This window comes from Microcaecilia unicolor, chromosome 4, assembly GCF_901765095.1.
Source record: "Microcaecilia unicolor chromosome 4, aMicUni1.1, whole genome shotgun sequence".
In the NCBI taxonomy this organism is placed as follows: domain Eukaryota; kingdom Metazoa; phylum Chordata; class Amphibia; order Gymnophiona; family Siphonopidae; genus Microcaecilia; species Microcaecilia unicolor.
The window spans coordinates 177,281,607-177,305,738 of NC_044034.1; the positions used below are offsets into that span (position 1 = coordinate 177,281,607).

Consider the following 24,132-nt stretch of genomic DNA (forward strand, 5'->3'; position numbering starts at 1 on the left):
AAAGTAAATGGAGTAACGTCCCTTGCCAAGCTGATTTTCTGGCACCGGAACGACCGCACCCAGGCAGATCAGATTGTCCAAAGTCTGCTGCACTGCCACAGCTTTGACCGGAGACTTGCAGGGAGAGAGTACAAACCCGTCTCTTAAGGGTCGACAGAACTCTAGCTTGTAGCCGTCTCTGATTACTTCCAGCACCCAAGCGTCTGAAGTTACCCTGGTCCACTCGCCCAGAAACGAGGACAGGCGTCCTCCAATCTGCACTGGGCCATGGACCAGGGCCCCGTCATTGGGTACGAGACCCTGGGGGAGGACCGGAGGGCGCACCTCCGGGACGGCAGTCTCTGCGAAAGGAATGCTGCTTGGGGGAGAAGTTCCTTTTGAAGGAAGAGGGGGCAGAGGAGCCCGACTTGGCCGTGCGGTACCGACGGGCTTCCTGAAACCGTCCTCTGGAGTTACCGGGGCGAGCACTGGCCCGAGCCCTGACCTCTGGTAACCTCTTGCCCTTAGACATGCCGAGATCGGTCACAATTTTGTCCAACTCGACCCCAAAGAGCAGCTTGCCTTTAAAAGGCAACTTAGCCAGGCGGGACAGAGGCGTGGTCAGCAGACCAATGCTTCAGCCAAAGCCACCGCCGCGCAGAGACTGTCTGACCCATACCTTTAGCCGAGGCTCTCAAGACATCATACAGCAAGTCTGCCAAATAAGCCAAGCCCGATTCCAGGGCCGGCCAATCAGCCCTCAAGGAAGGATCCGAGGAGAAAGCCCGCTGCACAATCGTCAGGCACGCCCTGGCCACATAGGAGCCGCAAACTGAGGCCTGCAAACTTAAAGCAGCCGCCTCGAAGGACGACCTTAAGGCCGCCTCCAATCTTTTGTCTTGGGCGTCCTTTAGGGCCGTGCCACCTTCCACCGGCAACGCCGTTTTCTTAGTCACCGCAGTGATTAAAGAATCCACGGTAGGCCAAAGAAAGGCTTCCCGTTCACTTTCAGGCAGAGGATAGAGGCGGGACATAGCCCTAGCCACTTTGAGGCTCGCTTCCGGGACATCCCATTGAGCCGAAATCAAGGTGTGCATGGCATCATGCACGTGGAAGGTTCTAGGCGGGTGCTTCGTCCCCAGCATAATGGCGGAGCCAACAGGGGCTGAGGGAGAGACGTCCTCTGGAGAGGAAATCTTCAAAATGCTCTTGGCCTGCACTAACAGGTTGGGCAAGTCCTCTGAGCGAAAGATACGCGCTGCAGAGGGGTCATCCGCTCCATCCGAGCGGGAATCCGTCTCCTCCAAGAAATCCCCAAAGGACCGTTGGGAGAACTCAGATACGCTGCCCTCATCTACATCAGAGGAAACAGCGTCCTCTAAGGCCTGGGAATCCACCCGAGGGCGTTTACTTCCGGGGGCCTCAACCCCTTTATCGGATAAGGGAGCCGGGGCAGCGTTCTGCATAAGAAAGGCCTGATGCAGCAACAAAATGAACTCTGGGAAGAAACCCCCCCAGACTGTGCACTTCAGCAGCCTGGGCCACAGCCCTAGACGCACCCTCAACCGGCGCTCACAAGAGCGGGGGAGAAACATGCTGCGCATCCAAAATGGCGTCTGGCACGACACTCCGCGAGGGAGCCGCGCGGGAAGAACGGCGCTTAACTTTGGCCGCTTTTTTGCCGTCGCCCAAATCAAGGGCGGCCATAGAATTAACGTCTCTCACCTCAAGGGCGGCCCAAGAAGAAGCCGTCCGAGCAGAGTGGCCGGCCAAGATGGCGGAGGCGAGCAGCGGGGGATGGGCGTTTATGGCGGGAAAAACCGCCGCACTGGAGGAAGAACCGGGACACTGACCGGCCTCCAAACTGACACCCAACAAGGGAGAATCAGACTTTAAGACCCCCGCATCCCCGCTAGAAGCGCACACACGGTCCGGGGAGCGATTCTTTGCGCCCTCGCCCTCCGACGCCATAGGCCACGTGAAGACCGATCGGGGAACCCCCGCCCGCTACAAAAAGGTAAAAATTACCTGCTTCTCGCTCCGAGCTGTAACGAACTGGTGTCCCAGTGAGTAGCTGCAATAAACATTGAAATAAACGTTGAAATAAACGCCCTTAAGGACGTCCAAAATTTTTTATTTTTCAACGGAGCCAGCGGGAGGGGGGAGAAAAGGAGGGACCGGTACCACCAGGTTTGCACTTGCTCAAGAAGAGCCCTCAACCCCAGGTACTCAACAAAACCTAAAAATTAGGCTTGGAGACCTAGCCAGAGCTGCTGCTGTGTGTGACCACCACCTGCTGAGACAGAGAACATACTGAGGAGTTTCCGGCAGCACATGACCACATATAGGGAGGCAAAAGCTTTGCTCTCTATCTCCACCTCCTGGTAGATGGACACAACCCACCCGTCTATGGATTGATCAGCATGATGATATGGAACATCTTTTAAACACATAGATTTCCACCTTCAGGTGCTACCGTCCTCCGGGCTCTCCAGCTCCCATTCCATCCTGCTTTCTGCCTCTTGCTCAGCCTCCTTAACCCCCTCCTCCACCCAATCCATCCAATCCTCCTCCTGCTTCTCACCCCACCCTTCCCTCTTACAGGTGGGAGGCATGATGTACTGATTACGGAGCCAAGGGAATTGGGCTTCTTCATTCTCCCTCCCTCTTGTGGTCAGAGTTGGTATATAGCCAGCTTGCCTATCCCTGGGGCTCCCCTTGCTGGGACGGACAATGCATTCTGGGAGACGTAGTTCAGGGTTTTGTTGTTTCTTTTTGTACCTCTGGGCTGTAGCCTTGTCACAATATGGAAATAATTGCCTCAGTTTTCGTCTGTTTCGGTTTTCGTTTATTGTTTTCGGACGGATTACCAACAAAAACCGAGATATCACTGTATTAAAAAAGAAGAAAGGAAGACCAAACAGCCAGCATAATTAACAAGAGGTGAAGGAAGCTATTAGAGCTAACAGAAAATCCTTCAGAACATGGAAGAAGGATCCAACTGAAAATAATAAGAAACAGCATAAAGAATGGCAAGTCAAATGCAAAGTGCTGATAAGGAAGGCAGAGAGACTTTGAAAAGAAGATTGCAATCGAGGCAAAAACGAATAGTACAATTTTTTCTAAGGTATATTAAAAGCAAGAAGCCGGCAAAAGAATCTGTTGGACCGCTAGATGACCGACGGGTAAAAGGGGCACTCAGGGAAAACAAGGCCATAGCAGATATTAAATGAATTCTTTGCTTCGGTCTTCACCAAGGAAGATGTGGGAAAGATACCAGTGCCAGAAATAGTATTCAATGATGACAAGTAAGAAAAACAATCAAATCTCTGTAAACCTGGAAGATGTAATAGAGCAATTTGACAAATTGAAGGAAAGCGAAGATACATACCTGTAGCAGGTATTCTCCAAGGACAGCAGGCTGATGTTCTCACGACTGGGGTCGGCATCCACGGCAGCCCCACAACGGAACTTTTCAAAGCAAAAGTCTTCAGAGCTTTCAGAGAGCCTTCTGGTGCGCGGGCACATGCGTGGATGTCTTCCCACTCGTTGCGCGAGAGACCGGCTCAGTTATATCCAAAAGCAAGAATTAAAGAACAACTCCAAAGGGGAATGTACGGGTCTGTGAGAACAATCAGCCTGCTGTCCTCGGAGAATACCTGCCACAGGTATGTATCTTCGCTTTCTCCAAGGACAAGCAGGCTGCTTGTTCTCACAACTTGTGTATCCCTAGCACCTAGGCTCTCTCAAAACAACAAAGAAAGGTCAATTGGGCCTGGTAACGGCAAGGACATAAGAAGGATTGACCTACGAACTAGAACATCTAACTGAGAATGCAGCCTGGAACAGAATAAAAATGGGTCTAGGGGGGTGGAGTTGGAATCTAAACCCTAAACAGATTCTGCAGCACTGACTGCCCAAACCAACTGTCGCGTCGGGTATCCGGCTGAAGGCAGTAGTGAGATATGAATGCGTGGATTGATGACCATGTTGCAGCCTTGCAAATCTCTTCTATACTGGCTGACTTCAAGTGGGCCACCGACACAGCCATGGCTCTAATACTATGAGCCATGACATGATCCTCAAGAGTCAGCCCAGCTTGGGCATAAGTGAAGGAAATGCAATCTGCTAGCCAATTGGAAATGGTGCGTTTCCCGACTGCGATTCCCCTTCTGTTGTGATCAAAAGAAACAAATATTTGGGCGGACTGTCTGAAGGGGCTTGTCCACTCCACGTAAAATATCAATGCTCTCTTGCAGTCCAAGGTGTACAACTGGCGTTCAGCAGGGCGAGTATGAGGACGGGGAAAAAATGTTGGCAAGACAATTGACTGGTTCAGATGGAACTCCGACAACACCTTCGGCAAGAATTTAGGGTGAGTGTGGAGGACTACTCTGTTGTGATGAAACTTGAGATAAGGAGCATGCACTACCAGGGCTTGAAGCTCACTGACTCTACGAGCTGAAGTAACAGCCACCAAGAAAATGACCTTCCAGGTCAAGTACTTCAGATGGCAGGAATTCAGTGGCTCAAAAGGAGGTTTCATCAGCTGGGTGAGAACGACATTGAGATCCCATGACACTGGCGGAGATTTGACAGGGGGCTTTGACAAAAGCAAACCTCTCATGAAGCAAACTAAAGCCTGTCCAGAGATAGGCTTACCCTCTACACGTTGATAAGCACTGATTGCACTAAGGTGAACTCTTACGGAGGTGGTCTTGAGACCAGACTCTGACAAATGTAGAAGGTATTCAAGCAGGGTCTGTGTAGGACAAGAGCGAGGATCTAGGGCCTTGCTATCACACCAGACGGCAAACTTCCTCCATTTGAAAAAGTAACACCTCTTCGTGGAATCTTTCCTGGAAGCAAGCAAAACCCAGGAGACACCCTCAGAAAGACCCAAGGAAACGAATTCTACGCTCTCAACATCCAGGCCGTGAGAGCCAGAGACTGCAGGTTGGGATGCAGAAGCGCCCCCCTCGTTCTGAGATATGAGGGTTGGAAAACAGTCCAATCTCCATGGTTCTTCGGAGGACAACTCCAGAAGAAGAGGGAACCAAATCTGATGCAGCCAGAAAGGAGCAATCAGAATCATGGTTCCGCTGTCCTGCTTGAGTTTCAGCAAAGTCTTCCCCACCAAAGGTATGGGAAGATATGCGTACAGAAGGCCTTCCCCCAATGAAGGAGAAAAGATCCAACACCAGTCTGTCGTGGGCCTGAAGTCTGGAACAAAATTGAGGGACTTTGTGATTGACCTGAGTGGCAAAAGATCCACCGAAGGGGTGCCCCACTCTCGGAAGATCTTACGTACGACGCCCGCATTGAGCGACCACTCGTGAGGTTGCATTATCCTGCTCAATCTGTCGGCCAGACTGTTGTTTACGCCTGCCAGATAAGTGGCTTGGATAAATATGCCGTAACGTCGAGCACAAAGCCACATCCTGACAGGTGGATGTGAAGCGTCTGTTCCCGCTTTCCAAAAATACTAGGACTAGGGGGCATGCGATGAAACTACAGTGTAGTAAATTTAAAACAAATCGGAGAAAATTTTTCTTCACCCAACGTATAATTAAACTCTGGAATTCGTTGCCGGAGAAAGTGGCGAAGGCGGTTAGCTTAGCAGAGTTTAAAAAGGGGTTGGACGGTTTCCTAAAGGACAAGTCCATAAACCGCTACTAAATGGACTTGGGAAAAATCCACAATTCCAGGAATAACATGTATAGAATGTTTGTACGTTTGGGAAGCTTGCCAGGTGCCCTTGGCCTGGATTGGCCGCTGTCGTGGACAGGATGCTGGGCTCGATGGACCCTTGGTCTTTTCCCAGTATGGCATTACTTATGGCTTCCCGACACAGGGGGCGAGATCCGGTGCTCCCCTGCTTGTTGATGTAGTACATGACAACCTGATTGTCTGTCTGAATTTGAATAATTTGGTTGGACAGCCAATCTCTGAAAGCCTTTAGAGCGTTACAGACCGCTCACAACTTCAGGAGATTGATCTGAAGACCTGTTTCCTGGAGGGACCAAACTCCCTGAGTGTGAAGCCCATCGACATGAGCTCCCCACCCCAGGAGGGATGCATCCGTTGTCAGCACTTTTTGCAGCTGAGGAATTTGAAAGGGACGTCCCAAGGTCAGTGAAGGGAATTTTGAAAATCGGTGGACAGCTGGATTGCATCCTCTAGATCACCTGCAGCTTGATACCACTGGGAAGCTAGGGTCCATTGAGCTGATCTCATTTGAAGACGGGCCATGGGTGTCACATGGACTGTGGAGGCCATATGGTCTAGAAGTCTCAACATCTGCCGAGCTGTGATCTGCTGAGATGCCCTGGCCCTGCAAACTAGAGACAGAAGATTGTCTGCTCTCGCTTCTGGAAGATAGGCACGAGCCGCCTGTGAGTCCAGCAGATCTCCTATAAATTCCAGTTTCTGCTCAGGGAAAAGATGGGACTTGGGATAATTTATTACAAACCCGAGTAGCTCCAGCAGTTGAATAGTTATCTGCATGGAGTGCAGAGCTCCTGCCTCTGAAGTGTTCTTCACCAGCCAATCGTCGAGATAAGGGAACACATGCACTCCCAGTCTGTGTAGCGATGCTGCAACTACTGCCAGGCACTTTGTAAAGATCCGGGGCGCAGACGCTAGACCAAAGGCAGCACACAATACTGGAAGTGCTGCGCTCCCAGACAGAATCGAAGATACTGCCTGTGAGCTGGAAGTACCAGTATGTGTGTATAAGCATCCTTTAAGTCCAGAGAGCATAGTACTACTACTACTACTATTTAGCATTTCTATAGCGCTACAAGGCATACGCAGCGCTGCACAAACATAGAAGAAAGACAGTCCCTGCTCAAAGAGCTTACAATCTAATAGACAAAAAATAAATAAAGTAAGCAAATCAAATCAATTAATGTGATCGGGAAGGAAGAGAGGAGGGTAGGTGGAGGCGACTGGTTACGAGTCAAAAGCAATGTTAAAGAGGTGGGCTTTCAGTCTAGATTTAAAGGTGGCCAAGGATGGGGCAAGACGTAGGGGCTCAGGAAGTTTATTCCAGGCGTAGGGTGCAGCGAGACAGAAGGCGCGAAGTCTGGAGTTGGCAGTAGTGGAGAAGGGAACAGATAAGAAGGATTTATCCATGGAGCGGAGTGCACGGGAAGGGGTGTAGGGAAGGACGAGTGTGGAGAGATACTGGGGAGCAGCAGAGTGAATACATTTATAGGTTAGTAGAAGAAGTTTGAACAGGATGCGAAAACGGATAGGGAGCCAGTGAAGGGTCTTGAGGAGAGGGGTAGTATGAGTAAAGCATAGCCAATCGTTTTCCTGAATCATGGGAAGAAGGGTGCCCAAGGAAACCATCCTGAACTTTTCTCGGACTACGGATTTGTTCAGGGCCCTTAGGTCTAGGATGGGATGCATCCCGTTTTCTTTTGGACAAGGAAGTACCTGGCATTGAGAAGGGCGGAGAGTTCCTCTGCAAGTACCTACCTGTGCTGGAAGCTGAAGGACTGAGCTCCCGGTGGGCAATTTGGAGGTTTGGATATCAAATTGAGAGAGTATCCTAACCGGACTATTTGAAGAACCCACCGGTCAGAGGTTATGAGAGGCCACCTTTGGTGAAAAAATTGTAACCTCCCTCCGACAGGCAAGCCGTCCGGCACGGACACTTTTACAGCGGCTATGCTCAACTGGAGCCAGTCAAAAGCCAGTCTCCTTGCTTTTGCTGGGGAGCTGCAGGGGCCTGCCTTGGCGCACGCTGTTGATGAGAACAAGCGCACTGGGGATGAGCCTAAGGCTGTCGAGAAGGAGGACTGTACCTACGCTTGTTATAAGCATAGGGAACATTCTTCCTTCCCCGGAACTGGAATTGTATTCCAATGGCTCAGTTTTTGCTAGTTTTGAGTGTATTTTCAGAAATCTTGGTGTTCCATTCAGGGGCCTGAGTTGGTTTACAACTGGCACCTGCCAGAGCATCACCAAACAAAGAAGAAATGCCACAGGAAATACAAAGCAAACTTTGTGGCCAAACAGACATGAATCAAGATACGAGGTCTTTATTTAAAAAGCAGACTGCACTTTGTGAAATCATGGTCACTTTGCTGAGGGTATTTCTGCTGTGTTGGCTAGTGTTCCTATGACAGCATGAAGGTAAAATTAGGTCTCACCTGATAATGTTCTTTCCTTTAGCAACAGCAGATGAATCCAGGAACTGGTGGGTTGTGTACATCTATCAGCAGGTGGAGATAGAGAACAGAACTGTTGGGAGTAATAGCAGACAGCCAGCCCCTCTATCAGTTAGTATAAGTATTTCGAAAGCAGTAGAAGTAGGCCAACCAAACTCAATAACGAATTTAGAAACCATCCTGACTATAATAAAAAAAGAAACGACTGGAGAACTGTAACTATGAAACTTCTGTTCCTACAATCCCTGCAGAGGCAGGTTGTTTTTTTTTTTGTTTGTTTTTAATTAAATATCTGTCTGAATGTGCATTAGAGAAAAAGAACACAGCAGTGGAAAAAAATAGTCAGCTAACAAGAGGGACCCTGGATTCATCTGCTGTTGCTAAAGAAAAGAAAATAATCAGGTAAGACCTAATTTTACCTTCCTTGTCACAAACAGCAGATGAATCCAGGAACTGGTGGGATATACCAAAGCCTACCCTAAGAAGGGCAGGAAGCAGACGTCTCCAGCACCAACACCTGAGCCCCAAAACACGCATCTTCCTTCGCGGTGACATCCAACCGATACTTTTTGTCAAACACTATGACGAGAAGCCCAAGTAGCTGCTTGACAAATTTCATCCACATGAAGGTTAGAGGTCTCCGCCCAAGACATCGCCTGCGCTCGAGTAGAATGAGCTCATAGAGCCAAGGGTGGCTCTCGACCTTGTGACAGATACGCCGACCCAATGGCCTCCTTAATCCAACGCGCTATGGAGGCTGCCTCACCTCTCCGCGACCCTGACTGAAGGACAAAGAGGTGGTCTGATCGCTGAAATTTATTTCTGTCCTGCAGGTAACGGAAAAGCACCCTGCGCACATCCAAAAGGCGAAGGGACAAATTCCCCTGGAAAATCCTCTTTCCGAAACAATGGAAGAAAAAGAGTCCAATTGAGGTGAAATTCTTACACTACCTTTGGAAGAAAGGATGGAACTGTCCGAACCGAGACCCCAGTGTCTGAAAACTGTAAAAAGGGATGCCTACAAGACAAAACCTGCAGTTCGGAAATGCGCCAAGCTGAGGTAATAGCCACCAAAAACACTGCCTTACGAGTAAGATCCTTATCCGTTGCCTTTTGTAAAGGCTCGAACGGAGGTGCTTGTAAAGCACTGAGCACCAAGTTTAGCTGCCAAGGACAAGGCTACCAAAGAGGCGGACGAAGATGAAGGGCTCTTCGCAAAAAGCAAACCACATCCGGGTGAGCCGCCAGGGAGAACCCGGCTACTCGACCTCAAAAGCAAGCTAGAGCTGCCACTTAACTCACAGAGAATTATATGCGAGACCCTTAGCAAGACCTTCCTGGAGAAAATCTAAGATCACTGAAATTGACGCCAAGAAGGGTGAATCAGTCTTCTGAGCACAACACAAGGAAAAGCTTTTCCATACTTGGGCATAAATGTAAGAAGTGGACAGTTTTCAGGCTTGGAAAAGCGTGGTAATCGGAGACTCCGAAAACCCCTTATTTTTCAAATCGGTGCCTTTCAATAGCCAGGCCGCAAGACCAAAGCAGGAGGGATTTTCCATCGGACAGGGCTTTGGCGCAGTAGATCTGGAGTTACCGGAAGTCGTAGCGGAGTGTCGTGCAATAACCGAACAAGGTCTGCATACCATGGCCTTCGGGCCCAGTCTGGAACCACCGGCCCGAGATAACAACTGATGCGATGCAGAATTCTTCCTATCAGAGGCCAAGGAGGAAACACAGGAGTAGCCCCTTCTTCGGCCACAGCTGCAGTAGGGTGTCGATTCCTGCAGATCCTGGCTGTCTTTCGGGAGAAGAATCTGGAAACCCTGGCATTCTGTACCGTGGCCATGAGGTCCATCACTGGAGTTCCCCAACGACGACAAATCAGTCGGAATGCAGCCACCGATAACGTCCACTCTGCTCCATCCAACAGAATTCGACTGAGGAAATCCACCTGGATATTGGTCTGGCCTGCAGTGTGAGCCGCTTAAAGGCAAAGAACACGAGTCTCTGCCCAATCCATGAAACGGGCTGCCTCCACTGCTAGAGACAGTGTGTGTCCCTACGTGTGATTCATGTACGCTACCATCATCGAATTGCCAGACAACGCTCGAACCGCTTTCCCTTGCTGGAGATCCTGAAAAGCCACCAAAGCATTCACCACTGCTCTCAGCTCCAAACGATTTATGGACCACGCCGCCTTGAAAGGGGTCCAAGTCCTCTGGGTCACTCTGTGAAGACAATGAGCACCCCATCCCTACACAACCACCACCCAATCCAGGGAGGCTAATGGCATATCCTTCTGCAAAGTGGTCCGGCAGACCTACCAAGACATGCTTCCAGTGGCCGCGTCCGTCCAGGTTAGCTGCCGACCATCTAAGTAAAAACGGTAGAGGACGCATGTGAGCACTCGCCCATGGCACCTCTTCCAGGGTAGCTGCCATGGACCCCATGCGAGGGCGGGACATTCGAAGCAAGGAGTACACCTGTTCCATCAGCTTTATTCTTCGGCCACTGGAGAGGAAGAATTTCCTTACCTTTGTGTCGAAAAGCACCCCCAGGTATTCCAAAGTCTGAATTGGAAACGGTTGACTCTTGTCCGAGTTGATAATCCAGCCCAGACTGAAGAAGAGAGATTACCCGGGAGGTGGCAGTCCACCTCTGAGGAGAGTTGGCTCGAATCAACCAGTCATCGAGATAAGGATGAACCCGAATTTCCTCTTTCTGTAAGAAAGCCACCACCACGACCTTTGAAAAGGTGCGTGGAGACGTGGCCAGGCCAAAGGGAAGAGCTTGAAACTGGAAGCGACGACCTAAAAATCGCAAACCTTAGAAACTTCTGATGCGGTTGCCAAATTGGAATGTGTAAGTAAGCTTCCTTCAGGTCGAGCGCCATCAAGAACTCTCCTGCAATAACAGCCCGTAATGTTTCCATTCGAAAATGACGAACTCGCAGAAACTTGTTCACGACTCTTAAATCGAAACCGGGTGAAAAGTTCCGCCCTTTTTGGTACTACAAAATAAATGGAATAGCCGCCTTTGCGCAATTCAGGAGGCGAGACGGGAACTATGGCTCCCAACCTTAGAAGTCAAATCGAGATTCCACAAAAATATTCTGACGGGTGTACTGAATTCCAGTTGTATCTGTCCTGCACTATGTCTAGAACTCATTGGTCTGAGGTTATCTTGACCAACTCTGGGAGAAACAGAGAGAGAAAGTGCCCCCCCCCATCTGCTGTTCCATAGAACGGGCCGGCTCCCTGACGGCTGAGGGCTCCTGCAGCTCGCTTTTCACTGCGAAAGGAAGATCTTTGCTGGAAACGGGGATGCTGAAGGAGCCAGAAGCCCGACCAGGGCGATAACGGCACACATCCCGAAACCGGGATTTTGTGGGCCTGTCAGGAAGCAGGCTTAGGTCTCTCTTCAGGGAAGCGTTGGGATTTGGATTGCCCCAAATCCTTAACAATTTTCTCCAAGTCTTCCCCAAACAGCTTACCTCGAAAAGGCAAATGGATAAGGCGCTGTTTGGAGGCCAAGTCAGCCCACCAATGACGAAGCCATAACATTCTCCGAGAGAACAGCTAGAGCCATAAGCTCGGCTGTGGAAAGAACCATGTCATAAAGGGCATCTGCTAAATAAGCCAGACCTACCTCCGTTTGAGAAAAAGCCAGAGACCCGGTCCCATCTGTCTCCTGAAGAGACTCTTGCCCGGAGTGGAGTCAACTAAGACAAGCTCTAGCCACATAGGACCTACAAATGGAAGCCTGAAGTGCCAACGAGGCCACCTCAAAGGAGCACTTCAAGGAGGCTTCCAGACATCTGTCTTGCATGTCCTTGTGCTACCCCACCCTCAACTGGTAGTCTTTTTAGTGACTGCAGTCACTAGGGTGTCCACCTTAGGAAGGGCTAACTGTTCCGATCGCACAGACGCGACCAGATAAAGACGAGACACGGCCTTCGAAACTCTCAGAGTGCTACCTGGATCTGACCACTAGGCAGAAATCAACTCGTCAATGGTCTCATGCACTGGAAAGGCCCTAGCCAGACGTCTAGTGCTGGCCATCTTAGGGTTCACAGACCGAGCAGCCGCAACATCTGGGTACTCAATATTTAAAGCTTGTGAAATGAGAAATGACAACTCATCTTTATGGATGAGACGAACCAAAGATTTGCCTGCTCCTGAGGAAGGTCAACATCCTCTAAATCGTCCACAGCCACCTGTCTCCAGGACTCCTCAGAAGGAGCTACGACCGGAGCCGCCGACACTGGGGCCAAAAACTCCTCCTCAGGAATAGGAGAGGTCCTTCTCTTAAGACCCACACCATCATCAGGAGGGGACCCCAAAAAACTCATCTCGCCCCCAGGAGCTGCAGAAGGTCCAGAGGAGAGGGCTGCGGTAGAAAGGGGGCGGGCCCGTTTCAGAATATAGGCCTGATACATCAGAAGTACAAATTCTGGAGAAAAGAATTCCCCCTGAGCAAAAGTCGTCGCTGGACTCTGAGCCGTCAAGGGAGGCAGCATTTCAGACCCCTCCCCCGACAAGGCCCCATCAGAATGGGAAACTGGGAGAGCAGGATCTGCTTCGGTAGGACTTTGTAAAATGGCGCACGGACCACGCAACTCAGGGCGGGAAACCACTGTCTCCAAGATAGAGGAAGAGCTCTCTGCCCCATTCACCTCCGCACAATCGGTGCTACAAACTCCTGCCGCTGAACGTCGTTTCCCACAGCAGGAACAGCGTATCACTGTTTCCACCACCATACCGCCCCACTGGGAGAAAAACAAAACCGAAGCTGGCACTTACCAGCTGATTTCTCCCACAAGCGCTAAACCGCGCATCAAGAGCCAAGGGAATACGCTCTAGCCCTAACAGCAGCAGAAATCAGTCAGACAGGCACTGAAGTGCTCTCAGCTCTCAATTTGTTTGGGTTTAAAAAAAAAAAATAAATTCCATGTTTTTGTTTTTTTAAGTGAGGAGAGAAGAAAGAACAAGAGAGACCTGAAGCCTGTCAGAAGTGAGTATGGGGTGAGGCAGGGACCTTACAGTAAAGTACTACTACTATTTAACATTTCTAAAGCGCTACCAGGGTTGTGCAGCGCTGTACAATTAACAAAGAAGGACAGTCCCTGCTCAAAGGAGCTTACAATCTAAAGGACAAAAAGTGCAGTCAATCAAGATTGAGGCAGTCTAGATTTCCCGGATAGAGGTACAATGGTTAGGTGCCGAAATCGACATTGAAGAGGTGGGCTTTGAGCAAGGATTTGAAGATGGGTAGGGAGGGGGCTTGGCCTATGGGCTCAGGGAGTTTATTCCAAGCATAGGGTGAGGCGAGGCAGAAAGGGCGGAGTCTGGAGTTGGCGGTGGTGGAGAAAGGTATGCCTCCAACGCTGACACCCTAAATCAGACACCCCCCTCCCCCGAACTCAACTGGCCATCAGCCCAGGAGCACTCTGTGGCCTTGAATCCAGCAGCTAGAAAGAAGCCACCCACCACCTGCTGGAGATAGAGATATATTAACTGATAAAGGGGCTGGCCGTCTGCTCTTACTCCCGACATTTCTGTTATCTCTATCTCCACCTGCTGGTAGATGGACACAACCCACCAGCTCCTGGATTTATCTGCTGTTTTGTGACAAGGAAAGAATATTCCCAGAGTGCAAAACAAAATAGCTCTTTCTTGCTCTAAGTGGGCCCTTTACAGGAAGCTGGATCCTGCGATGAACCCTGTGAGAAAAGTAGTCCCAGAGCATCTTCTGCTGATTGGAGTTCAGAAGCATGGGATTTGCTCCATCCATCCATCGTTCCAAGTACCTGGAGGATGTACTCTGGTACCAGTGGATACAGAATTTCACACTAGAGAGGGGATGGATACAAGGACCAATACTAAAACATTTGATAGTAGACTACATCACACTTGTAAGGGCTGGAATATCCAGGGGGATGGTTGCCTCTAACTTGGCAGAGAAGCACTCTGATCCCACCAAGGGGTTCTGGTTAAGAAGGTAATGGCTGGCTCAGTTAGGGAGGCAGCTCCATGCACCCCAGACTAAAAGACAACCTATCATACACATTTTGCTAAACATTTTACTATGATACTTTGTGCCTGGAAGCTGTTGGTTTTGCAATAACAATTTAAAAAATATATATGGCTTGCTATGTATAATATGGGAAAACCACCTTCAAGACATGTCTGGGCCATACAGCCTTCTTATGGCATTCTTTACAGCACTAAGGATCAGCGAACTGATGGCAACTTCAAAACTTGGAGGGGTAGGCAATAAACTGTTTAAAAATATACAGCTAGTGGAGAACATAGGGTGTTTGTGCATTCTCAGTATCAAAGAATGACCAGTTGGGTAACAGGGTTGAATTAGTACTACACCAGGTGCAGGAGTTACCTGCCTATTAGAGAATACTAGGAGGCTTAGCCAGTAGGCCACTCTTGGAGGAGCATCTTTTGGTGCATCAATGTGGCACCCCATATCTAAATTCCAGTTCAACCAGGCTGCAGCTAATTGTAGGGGAGCCCAAGGCAAGTTTGCAGAACTATCCCGGCCTGATGGCCAGTGTACCTGAGGCAGAGGAGGAACTGGATAGACTAGAAATACAGATAGACTATGAGAGGGATACCCTCAGTACACCACCTGTAGGGCCGGTGTATCCCTTGAACAATGCACAGCTCACGCTGGGGCCTATATGGGTGCAGGCACTACCCGCTCACCATACCTAAAGGTGGAAATAACCACGCTGCCGGGACACAGAGCAAGCCTGTATGGTAGCTGATGCACATGTAGCTGGTAACTCAGATACTAGGTTGTTTTCCTAGCATGTTTGTGTATTAATAAGCTGCAGCCTAATGTTATTACCAATAAGAGGATGAGTGGCTTGGTGATTATTTTGCTATGTTAATAACACAAGGCTATGACCACTGTGTGAAATACAATTTTTAGCGTCTGCATTTTCCAAAGCAATGTATCTGATTAGTTTTCCATTTCTTCATGTAGCTACAAGTAAACTTCTGTCCTTTCTGCATCAACAGAACAGACATACAAACCATAGGTCTGCTTGTTGTTGAAAATACATGCAGAACCCCTCCGAAGGGACACCACCTTGTAAGTGGTGGAGGGGCTTCCGTGTTTCAATGACTCAGAGGGCTATGCTGCAGGGTTACCCATATCAGACAGGCCTCTGAAGAGAAACCAGACAAAGTGTCCCAACTTGGAGGATCCAAGATGGCGTTGAGGGAGGATGTACGCTAGTTGAGTTCCCATTTTACACCAGAATGCCTGAAGAAGAGGGTGCACTCCCCAGAGAATGGGGAAGAGAAAAGGCAAAGCCGTGGTGCTGTCCTCCTCGAACACGGCTGAGGTTCCCACCACTTCTCAGTCTATTTTGGAGAGATTCGGGGTCATAACGTCAGGGATATCGGTTCTTGCTTCGGGGAACAGCAAGGCTTTATTGCCGAATCTCAGTGGAGAGAGTGACTTTGAGTAGCCCTGTTGGCACGACCTCTCCAAGACCCGGAAATAGTAATGCTTCGCTATGGAGGTAAATAATAGAAACGCCCGAAGTGGGTTAGGATTTTCATGTGACCTGAGGATGTCCTGGTGCAGCATCGACTCGGATAATAAACCAACTGGGGGATTGGAGAGTGAGCTCTTCCCCCCAAAGATATCTGGAGTGGTTTCTGTGGAGAAATTGGACTTGGTGAAGCCAATAATGTCGTAATGGACGTACTATAGGAACTGCAGCAGAATGTGAATAACTTCTTCAGATGTTTAAAATTTTTCACTATCAAGCTCATTTTCAAAGCACTTAGCCTCCCAAAGTTCCATAGAAACCTATGGAACTTAGCCTCCCAAAGTGCTTTGAAAATATGCCTCTATGTGAGTTAAAGAATTTATATTAATACTTATCTAACAAAGTGGAAGTCCAAGATATAGAAATAGAGACTTTGATTACAGAAATGGCTTCTCTATGAAAATCAGATAATTTGGTAATGAAGAATAGTTATCTTTCTTGTAAAAAATTGGAATTTCTGGAGAACCAATTAAGGGAAAATAACTTGAGAATGATAAATTTACCTAAAATATCCTATATATAAGCTACTGAATTCTTGAAGAAATATTTCTCTGATACTTTGCTAATACCTTCTGATAGCCACCTCTTGGTGACTAAAATTATATTTCCTTTAAAATTTTCTTTATCAGAGAAAAGAGATGCAAGTTTAACTGACATTTTGGAAAATTCAGAAGTTATAGATAGAGTTATATTATTAGTGACTTTCGTCTTTGATTTAGATAAGAACAATGTTTTGAAATTGTATTTCCGATACATGGTTGATAGTTTTTTGGGTTCAAAGTTGCATATATTTCCTGACACATCAAGGGAATCGCAGACTGGGAGGTGTGAAGTCTTGGCTTTTAAGCCAGGAATCACTGCCCTAGGTGGGACCTTCCTAGCGTGATTACCTTGTAAGTGTTTTATTTCCTTATTACTTATTTGTTTGAACCTAAGAAATTATAAGAGTTGTGGAAACAGATGAAGAATCCTCTGCAGCAACTTCCTTCAATTACCACTGTACCGGCTGCAATAACCGATTACCCTTCCTCCCTCAGACAATGTGAAGTACAAGATTAACCATTTTGAGTTTTTCTTATTTTCTTTAAGATTGTTTTCCTGATCTTGGATCTTCCAATTGTGAACAATTATGTAAATATATATTATTGAGAGAAAATGTTTTCCTTTTTATATTAATTTCTGTATTTCCTTACATTTATGTGATAAATGTGAATGTAATTAAGTAAAATGTTGTATGACCAAAAAAAAAATACATGCAGAACATAAATCTATGCGTCAAAGTTATCCCTAGCTCCTGCTACAAATAATTCCCAGACTCTGTTCATAACTAGTGATTTGCACTGCTAGCCACTAGGGAGTGTTCTATGCAATTTCCAGAATGTGTTTTGGAACTACTGCAAAGGTTCTTGAATCAACCATTGCTTCCGATACACTCTCTCTCTAAATCAATCTGCTGTCATCATACCACTGTAATTTGACCCTCTTCTAGAAAGCTTACCTCCTTCAGGGCATACTTCTAAAGACCAATCATATCCCAGATAAATCTGCTGAAGAAGAGGGAGATGAAAGGGCACAAGTTTGAGCATATCATGCTGCATCTATATCAAACATTAAGTTTGCCACCATGCATCACAGACACTAATCTTTTGACTAAAAGTGCCAAACTCAAGAAAGTTGGCAATTCAGTTGCAATAAGACAGTAACAAATACTTCATCCTTTAGTTCAAGAAAATCAAACCACTTACATAATGTTTCAGTCATAAAAGTTGCAGGTTCTACGTCTTTGTCCATGACGCAGTTTAGAAAGTGGGCTTAATGTCCTTTTCCTCAAAGATGTCATTCAGTATTGATGGGCTGAAATCAGCTATTAACCCTTCAAAAGCTGATGGATGCTACATAGAGTATAATGTTGATGTTCTATTTGTGATGAATATTATATCGCTATTCAGAATTAGAACAGGTTAGGTCACCACCACCTGACTCATCCAGGGTCATCCCACAGGAATGATGTACACTACTAGCAAACCTACAGCTGTGTCTCTTCCACCCCTAGCACCAGTGCGCCTCCACCTCCCACACCACATTTAAGTTATAACTTTCAAATAAAGAGGCATTTTGATGTATCTCACACCTATTTTTTTTTGTCAGTCATTGAGGTAAGTAATATTCAGGGACAGCTCTGCTCCCCAAGAACTCAAAAACTAAACGCTCACCCTGTGTGGGATTTCTGTGGGTAGACAAACATACAGCTGTACCATACTTAAAGCACTGGCTCTCCTCCCCCATAATCAGGAACAAACAGACTGAGGTCTCTGGGCACTGAGAAATATCTACTATGCCTGAATTTAACTCACCTCGCGTTGCCAAGAAGAGACAAGCTAAATTAAAAATATGCTTACCTAACCTCTTAACCCTGTTCCTACTATTACAAATACATTACAGTACACTAAACCATAGTGTTGTCCTCTTTTTACTTATAACACATTTAATTCAATCATTCAGGCTCTCTTCCATCCTAGCATCAAGTTTTGTTAAAACCCACAGCCACCAAACATCAGCTCACCCTATGCTCATTGATGGGCGGGTTGGTGTAATCTATACAAAATGGTCATAATTATAATCCAGCCCTCTGCTCCCTACAACTGTATCATTCCATGCAACTGACCTTTCATCTTGGAAAGGTACATGCCCTTCTACAGCCCTCTAACACGTCATTATATAACCGAGGAACAATGCAAGCCCTCTCCTACCATTACCCCTGTGCATTTATCGCTCCTAAGCAGGTTTAAAAATCAGAATTTGGGTTGCTTTCAAGTTAGAAACATTGGAAAAAAAAAAAAAAAGTTATGTAGATACTGGAATAGGACTTTCCACTGATGGTAGCGTTATTCAGCCAGGCTTTTCCTTCATGTCTTTGCATTTAAAGATCCTCTATGCTTATACAACTTTATGTCAGTTATTAGTCTCCTGCCTAGTGCTAGTACTTGTGGCCTACATTGGCCACGATTAGAAATAGGATACTGAACTTGATGGATTCCAGGAGTAATGCTCTTAACAAAAAGCAATTTGGGGATTTCCAAAGAACGGCATCCAGAACACATTGCCATAAAAGGAATTCATGATTTTTCAGATAAATCCCATATTACAAGAGTGGACCGTTACAGGTTGAAGAAAAGGTTGAAATCTTTATCCAAACACTGCCTGGTTACTACAGGGATAACACATGAGCTCTTACCTCCAAGTATAGAGGAGGTGATAAAAGGCTCACACAATCAATGGTCAGGCACTAATTTTGGAGTTACCACCTGGCTGTTGCCATAAATGGAAATTTGGCTTTTTTAGCCCACTGAGGTGGCCTGAGCATGCAGGAAAGCTGCCCACAAAAAGAAGTGCAGGTCACTTTTTAGTGCATCTCAAAACAAAGGGGCATTTATACTAAAGTCAACTACGTGCTCGCACATTAAATACCCTAGGCTTAGTAAAAGGGTCACCAAGATATGTACTGTAATGTTTACTTTGACTTATCCTAATTTTTATTAAGATTTATTTCCACCTTTTTGAAGGAATTCACTCAAGGCGGTGTACAGTAAGAATAGATCAAACATGAGCAGGAGGCGATTAGAGCAGTAAAAATATTCAAACAATACAAAGTATGGCATAGTATACTACTTGCAATAACACAATACGTACTAAAACATTATAATTGGTAGTGAAGGGTAAGGCAAAGTTGTAACATATAGATGAGTAAGAGTAGGAAGAATTTGAAAGTAAGGTGATTGATTTGAAGAAAGTTGCACACGAGGTCAGAGAGATGGTTAATTATCATCTCAGCTAGGGTAGGAGTGAATAAACATGTCCCGCTGCAGTATGTGTAGCCCAAGTCAATCCTTGTGAGTGAGTGAGACTAACTAGTTACTTCTTCCATTATATTTGTATAAAAGTATTAAATCATCTCACTAAATAAAAGCACTTGTTCAGGATAAGAGAAAAATAATATTAACCACAATGAAAGCTGTTTGATAAGTGTGGCTAAGCAGTTATCAACAGTAAGCCAAAAATACAAATCCTGCTTTCACATCTGTTAACAGCAAATGTTTTCTCATCTTCTCTCTGTTTACCCTAACCCCCTGATGGCGAACCACTGACACGCGTAGCCATTTTCAGTGACACGTGGCCGCATACAGAGAAGCAGCGGCGTTCCTTGCTGACACCCGGGCGGATCGCTGATGTGCCCCCCTCCCCCAAGGTGCAGCGCGATCTCCCCCCCAGTGCATGTTTACCCGTGTGCACTCCTATTGGCTCCGTCCGCGTCCTTCGCTCGTTCCCTCCCTGCTGCTCCCTCTGCCCCGGCTCCTGCACGGCCGTTTGACCTCACTTCCGGCCGGCGGAGCAGAGAGCAGCGGAATGCCGTGGGGGACGCATCTCTGAGGGCCCTTTGATCGCCATTACCAGCTACCACATAACCACAGCAACCATCATCCAATCTATTGTTCTTGGGTGTCGTGGATTTCTAATTGACCATCATTACTGAGATAGGTGAGGGGGAGGCTGGGAGAGGCGAGGGCATGTGCTATGGGTGCCGTTTTCTGCCATTAGAAATAGCGGCAGCCATCTTAATTTACATAAGGTGGTCAGTTAGGCTAGTTAACCCCTAATTGCCTGCAGGGCTAACAGGCTATCTATAATTCTATCTTCTGTCACTGCCCCCCTGATGGAGAACCCAAAAAATAAAAAACGAAGGTTAAGTAAAGGAAGTGGTAGTAGCAGTAGCCGACCCTTTCAAGAGACATGGACCGAGATGTGTGGCATTATAGAAAAAAAATGGCAGATCATTTTGCGTTCTATGTACTGAAATGGTAGTAAGCAGAACGTGGAATATAGACAGACATTTTAAAACTAATCAGTCCCAGCTCTTGAAAAAAAGTGAGGATGAAAGGAAGGAATACATTTCCAGGCAGCTACACTTTTATAAGAGCCAATCTAATTCCATCCTTACATTTGTAAAAGGTTCTACAAATTTAACATCTGCAAGATTGAGCATTGCTCACTCCATAGCTCAGCATGGAAAAGCACTGAGTGAGGGAGGATTTATTAAAGAAACTCTCCTAAGATGTGCACCAGTTCTATTTCACGATATGCAGAATAAAGATGCAATTATTAAGAGAATATCTGAGTTACCAGGAAATTTGGAGTGCCTGGATCCGATTACCAGACACTTTTAGCACCCTGAAAAATATAGCAATGGCTTTACTCACAATTTTTCCCTCTACGTACTTTTGTGAAACCTTATTCTCGGCGTTAAATAATATCAAAACCAACAAAAGAAACAGATTGAAAGATGAAGTTAGTAGCACTTGGTTGGGCTTGAAGTGTACAAAATACCAACCTTCAATTGAAGATTTAGCCAATGAAATTCAGCAACAAAAAAAGTCACTAATAGGCAGATTAGTTAAAGAATTCCCCCTCACTTATCTTAGTTCACGGCACCCCACACAAGTTAAATAATATCAAGACCAACAAAAGAAACCGACTGACAGATGAACAAAAAAGTCACTAAGCAGGTAAGTTAATTAGTTTTTGGTTTATTAAATAGTTATATATTACAATTATACATTTTTATTTAAACTATAAATATCGTGAAATTATGGTTTTTTTCTCGAAGTGACACACCACCCAAGTTATGCTCGGTTTTTTGGCGAATTTTGACACACCAAGCTCAAAAGGTTGCCCATCACTGCCCTAACCTATGAATTTAGAAGAAAAAAATTATGTCTAACACTAAACTTCAATGTAACAAAACCTTGACAACTTTTTGATATAAGCAAAAAAAAAAAACACTCCACACTTGTAAGCCAACAATATTCAGGTATTTACTCATTTACACAGAAATAGAATTTCCCTTTAAAAAAATAGGTTTTAAGGAATATAAGAATATTCTTATATGTTCTAAACAAACAAAAAAAAGGTACCTATATTTATTTAATCCATATATAGAGAGGCATAGGAACCAACTTAATTATTGGGGGTGCTAAGCCCAATGGAAATAACTCCTCCCTGGACACATACAAGAAATGTTCTCAATATTGAGGGTGCTCAAGCACACCCAGAGCCAGCTCCTAGGTAGCAAGGCACGCACATGCACTTTAATACACCATTTTCAAATTTTAGGAAACAGTTATAACAAGTTGTAAATATCCATATTATGAGCAAAAGAGCTCTATATCAACAACTTTATTTTTATAATAAAAACATAAAAATAACTTCCTTAAAAGGGTGGAATTACGGCCTGTATTTCGTTTTCACCCTATTAATATTTTAAAGATCCACAGGAGAGCACTGTTACAAAAGCACAGGCCGAGCTTAAACACAGTTTCGGACTTATAAGAAACATATTTACAGTAAGAAATAACACAGAACTTCAGTTTTACAAAATTTTATTAGAGAAGAATTGGAAAAAAGTTTTTAAAACCCCACAAGAATTACCAACACAAAGAACGGTTTCCAGGCTGCCAGGGACGAACACCTGTCGACAAGGAACTGAAGACACGAAAGAAACAGCAGAAGAGCGTCGGAGCACCAACGGAGAGGCCTAAGCACAGCAGGGGAGGCACCGGAGGAAGGCCGCAAAGGAGCAGTGACTAAGGCGGCGGCAGACCAGAACATGAGCAACGAGTCAAACTATACAAAGCGTCGACACCAACAGAGTAAGAAAGAGAACAAGTAGCACCAGCACCGCCTGAGGAAAGGGTGGGGGGCGAGTAGCAAGTACACTAAAAGCACCACTCTCTACAAGCTCTTTTCCTTTCTGGAGATGGCTGTTGGAAATAAGGCATACTGGGTAAAACACATTTATATACTAACCTCCGAAATTTTCCAACAATTCCTCCGTCCGACCACCATGCATCAGGGCAGGAAACGGCCGGGGATTAAGGAGCCCCGCACTAGGCTTAGCGGCATAACAGAGCGCCGGCCTCATGCGGGGGCGGGGCGCTCTCTTCGCTTCCTCCATCCGGTTGGTTGAGCTCTCTTAACTGACAACTGTGAACTCGCTTCTCATTGGTGGAGGGCTTTCCTCTTTTTTTTTTATCCTTCTTCTCATCCCGCCCAGTTGTCGCTGCTTGGAATATTGAAGGTACTGAATATAGAGGATTGAAAAAAGAGGCGGTGTGATAGTTTCACACGTTCCACTTCCCCCCCCCCCCCCACGCCTTCTCCATAATGGAGAATATGATTGGTCCGCTGCTGATAGACCTGAGAACGGCTGCCTGATAGGAGGCGGATCACAGGCCGGATAGGCTGCTCGCTCGAGCACGTGCGCCCCGCCCAATCCCGCAGGGTTTGGAGCAATGCGTGTTCCGGGGTTCTGGCGTGGACGCCATTTTGTAGCGCGGGGGAGTTGGGTAGTAGTAGCGGGCGGGCCTTGGCTTGGCTCGGCTTACGGCGGGCCGGCCGCTGGTCGGGGAAGTCAATGGCATAGCGCTCCTCGTGAGAGCAAATGAGTCGAACGTGCGGACATGTGACTACGGGAATTAGTACTGTCTGTAGGTATTGTTTCCTTGTAGGAGAAGCAGCGACGGCTCTCGTTTCCATTCTGATAGCTGAGCTGTTTTTCCTTTCAAATCAGCTCTGAAGGGCTGGACTGAGAGAGGAATAGGCAGATGGAACAGCAGTTTGAAAAGAGATATGGAACTAAAGCTTTGGGGCTGGAACCTTGAGAGATATAGTTCTTTAGCGTGGAACAAGCACAAACCACGATTAAAAAAACGTAGCTCTGAATCTGGCAATTCAACAGGGAATTGCTTCAGATCTAGCTTTTAGTACAGCGGTTTTATTGTTCTTTGTCTATCAAATACGGAATCCTAATCCTTTTTGGCCCTGGGCACTGAATGTACACGGCTGTTAAAGCTTACTTACATCGTTTTGGATAGAGCTTTTGTCGATGACCTATTACAGCTACAAGAGGAGGAGTAATAAGTATCACAACTCCTTCCCGTCGCATGGAAATGACACACCCTTGTTTTGCTATTTGTCTTTTCGTTGTTATTTTATATCAGCACACATTTTATTATGTCTGTTGCTGGCTTTATTATTTTAAGCTCTTGTTTGTGCTAGCTTTAAGCTACCTATGCCTTTAGGCGGTCGGTAGCTCAGCTGTTTGGGTAGGCGAAAGTGGGCGTGGCTGGGCATGGGGCCTGTGCTAAAATGCTAAAAAGTAAAGTGACAAGAAAGCAGTGTAACCCTCAATAGACATATACAGTATATAAGTTTCTTAAGCAATTGAATTAAAGCAGGTTGAAAAAAAGTGTTCATAGATGATGCCTATGCCTCCATAGAGGCCTGCATCTAGTCTGCCTCTCTTCTCTCCACTTGCCCTCTGCCAACACGCCTATG

The 24,132-nt window shown here is 46.5% G+C and overlaps 1 protein-coding gene across 7 annotated transcripts in view; it reads right to left on the reverse strand.

Annotated features, from left to right (window-relative positions):
- ZNF143 (zinc finger protein 143) overlaps window positions 1–22,707 on the reverse strand; it is a 229,103-nt gene extending 206,396 nt beyond the window's left edge. Inside the window, exons 1-2 of one of the 7 annotated variants that reach the window (XM_030201004.1) lie at window positions 22,603–22,650; window positions 17,240–17,285 (exon numbers count right to left, since the gene is read on the reverse strand). Coding sequence is in view for 2 of the 7 variants with exons in the window: in XM_030201000.1 (XP_030056860.1) it covers window positions 22,603–22,641 (39 nt within the window). In the remaining 5 variants the exon portion in view is untranslated. Of the gene's footprint in view, window positions 1–17,239; window positions 17,289–22,602 lie in introns of all 7 variants that reach the window. The other 6 variants (XM_030201005.1, XM_030201001.1, XM_030201002.1 and 3 more) reach the window with 6 other exon arrangements.
- Window positions 22,708–24,132: the final 1,425 nt, after the last annotated feature.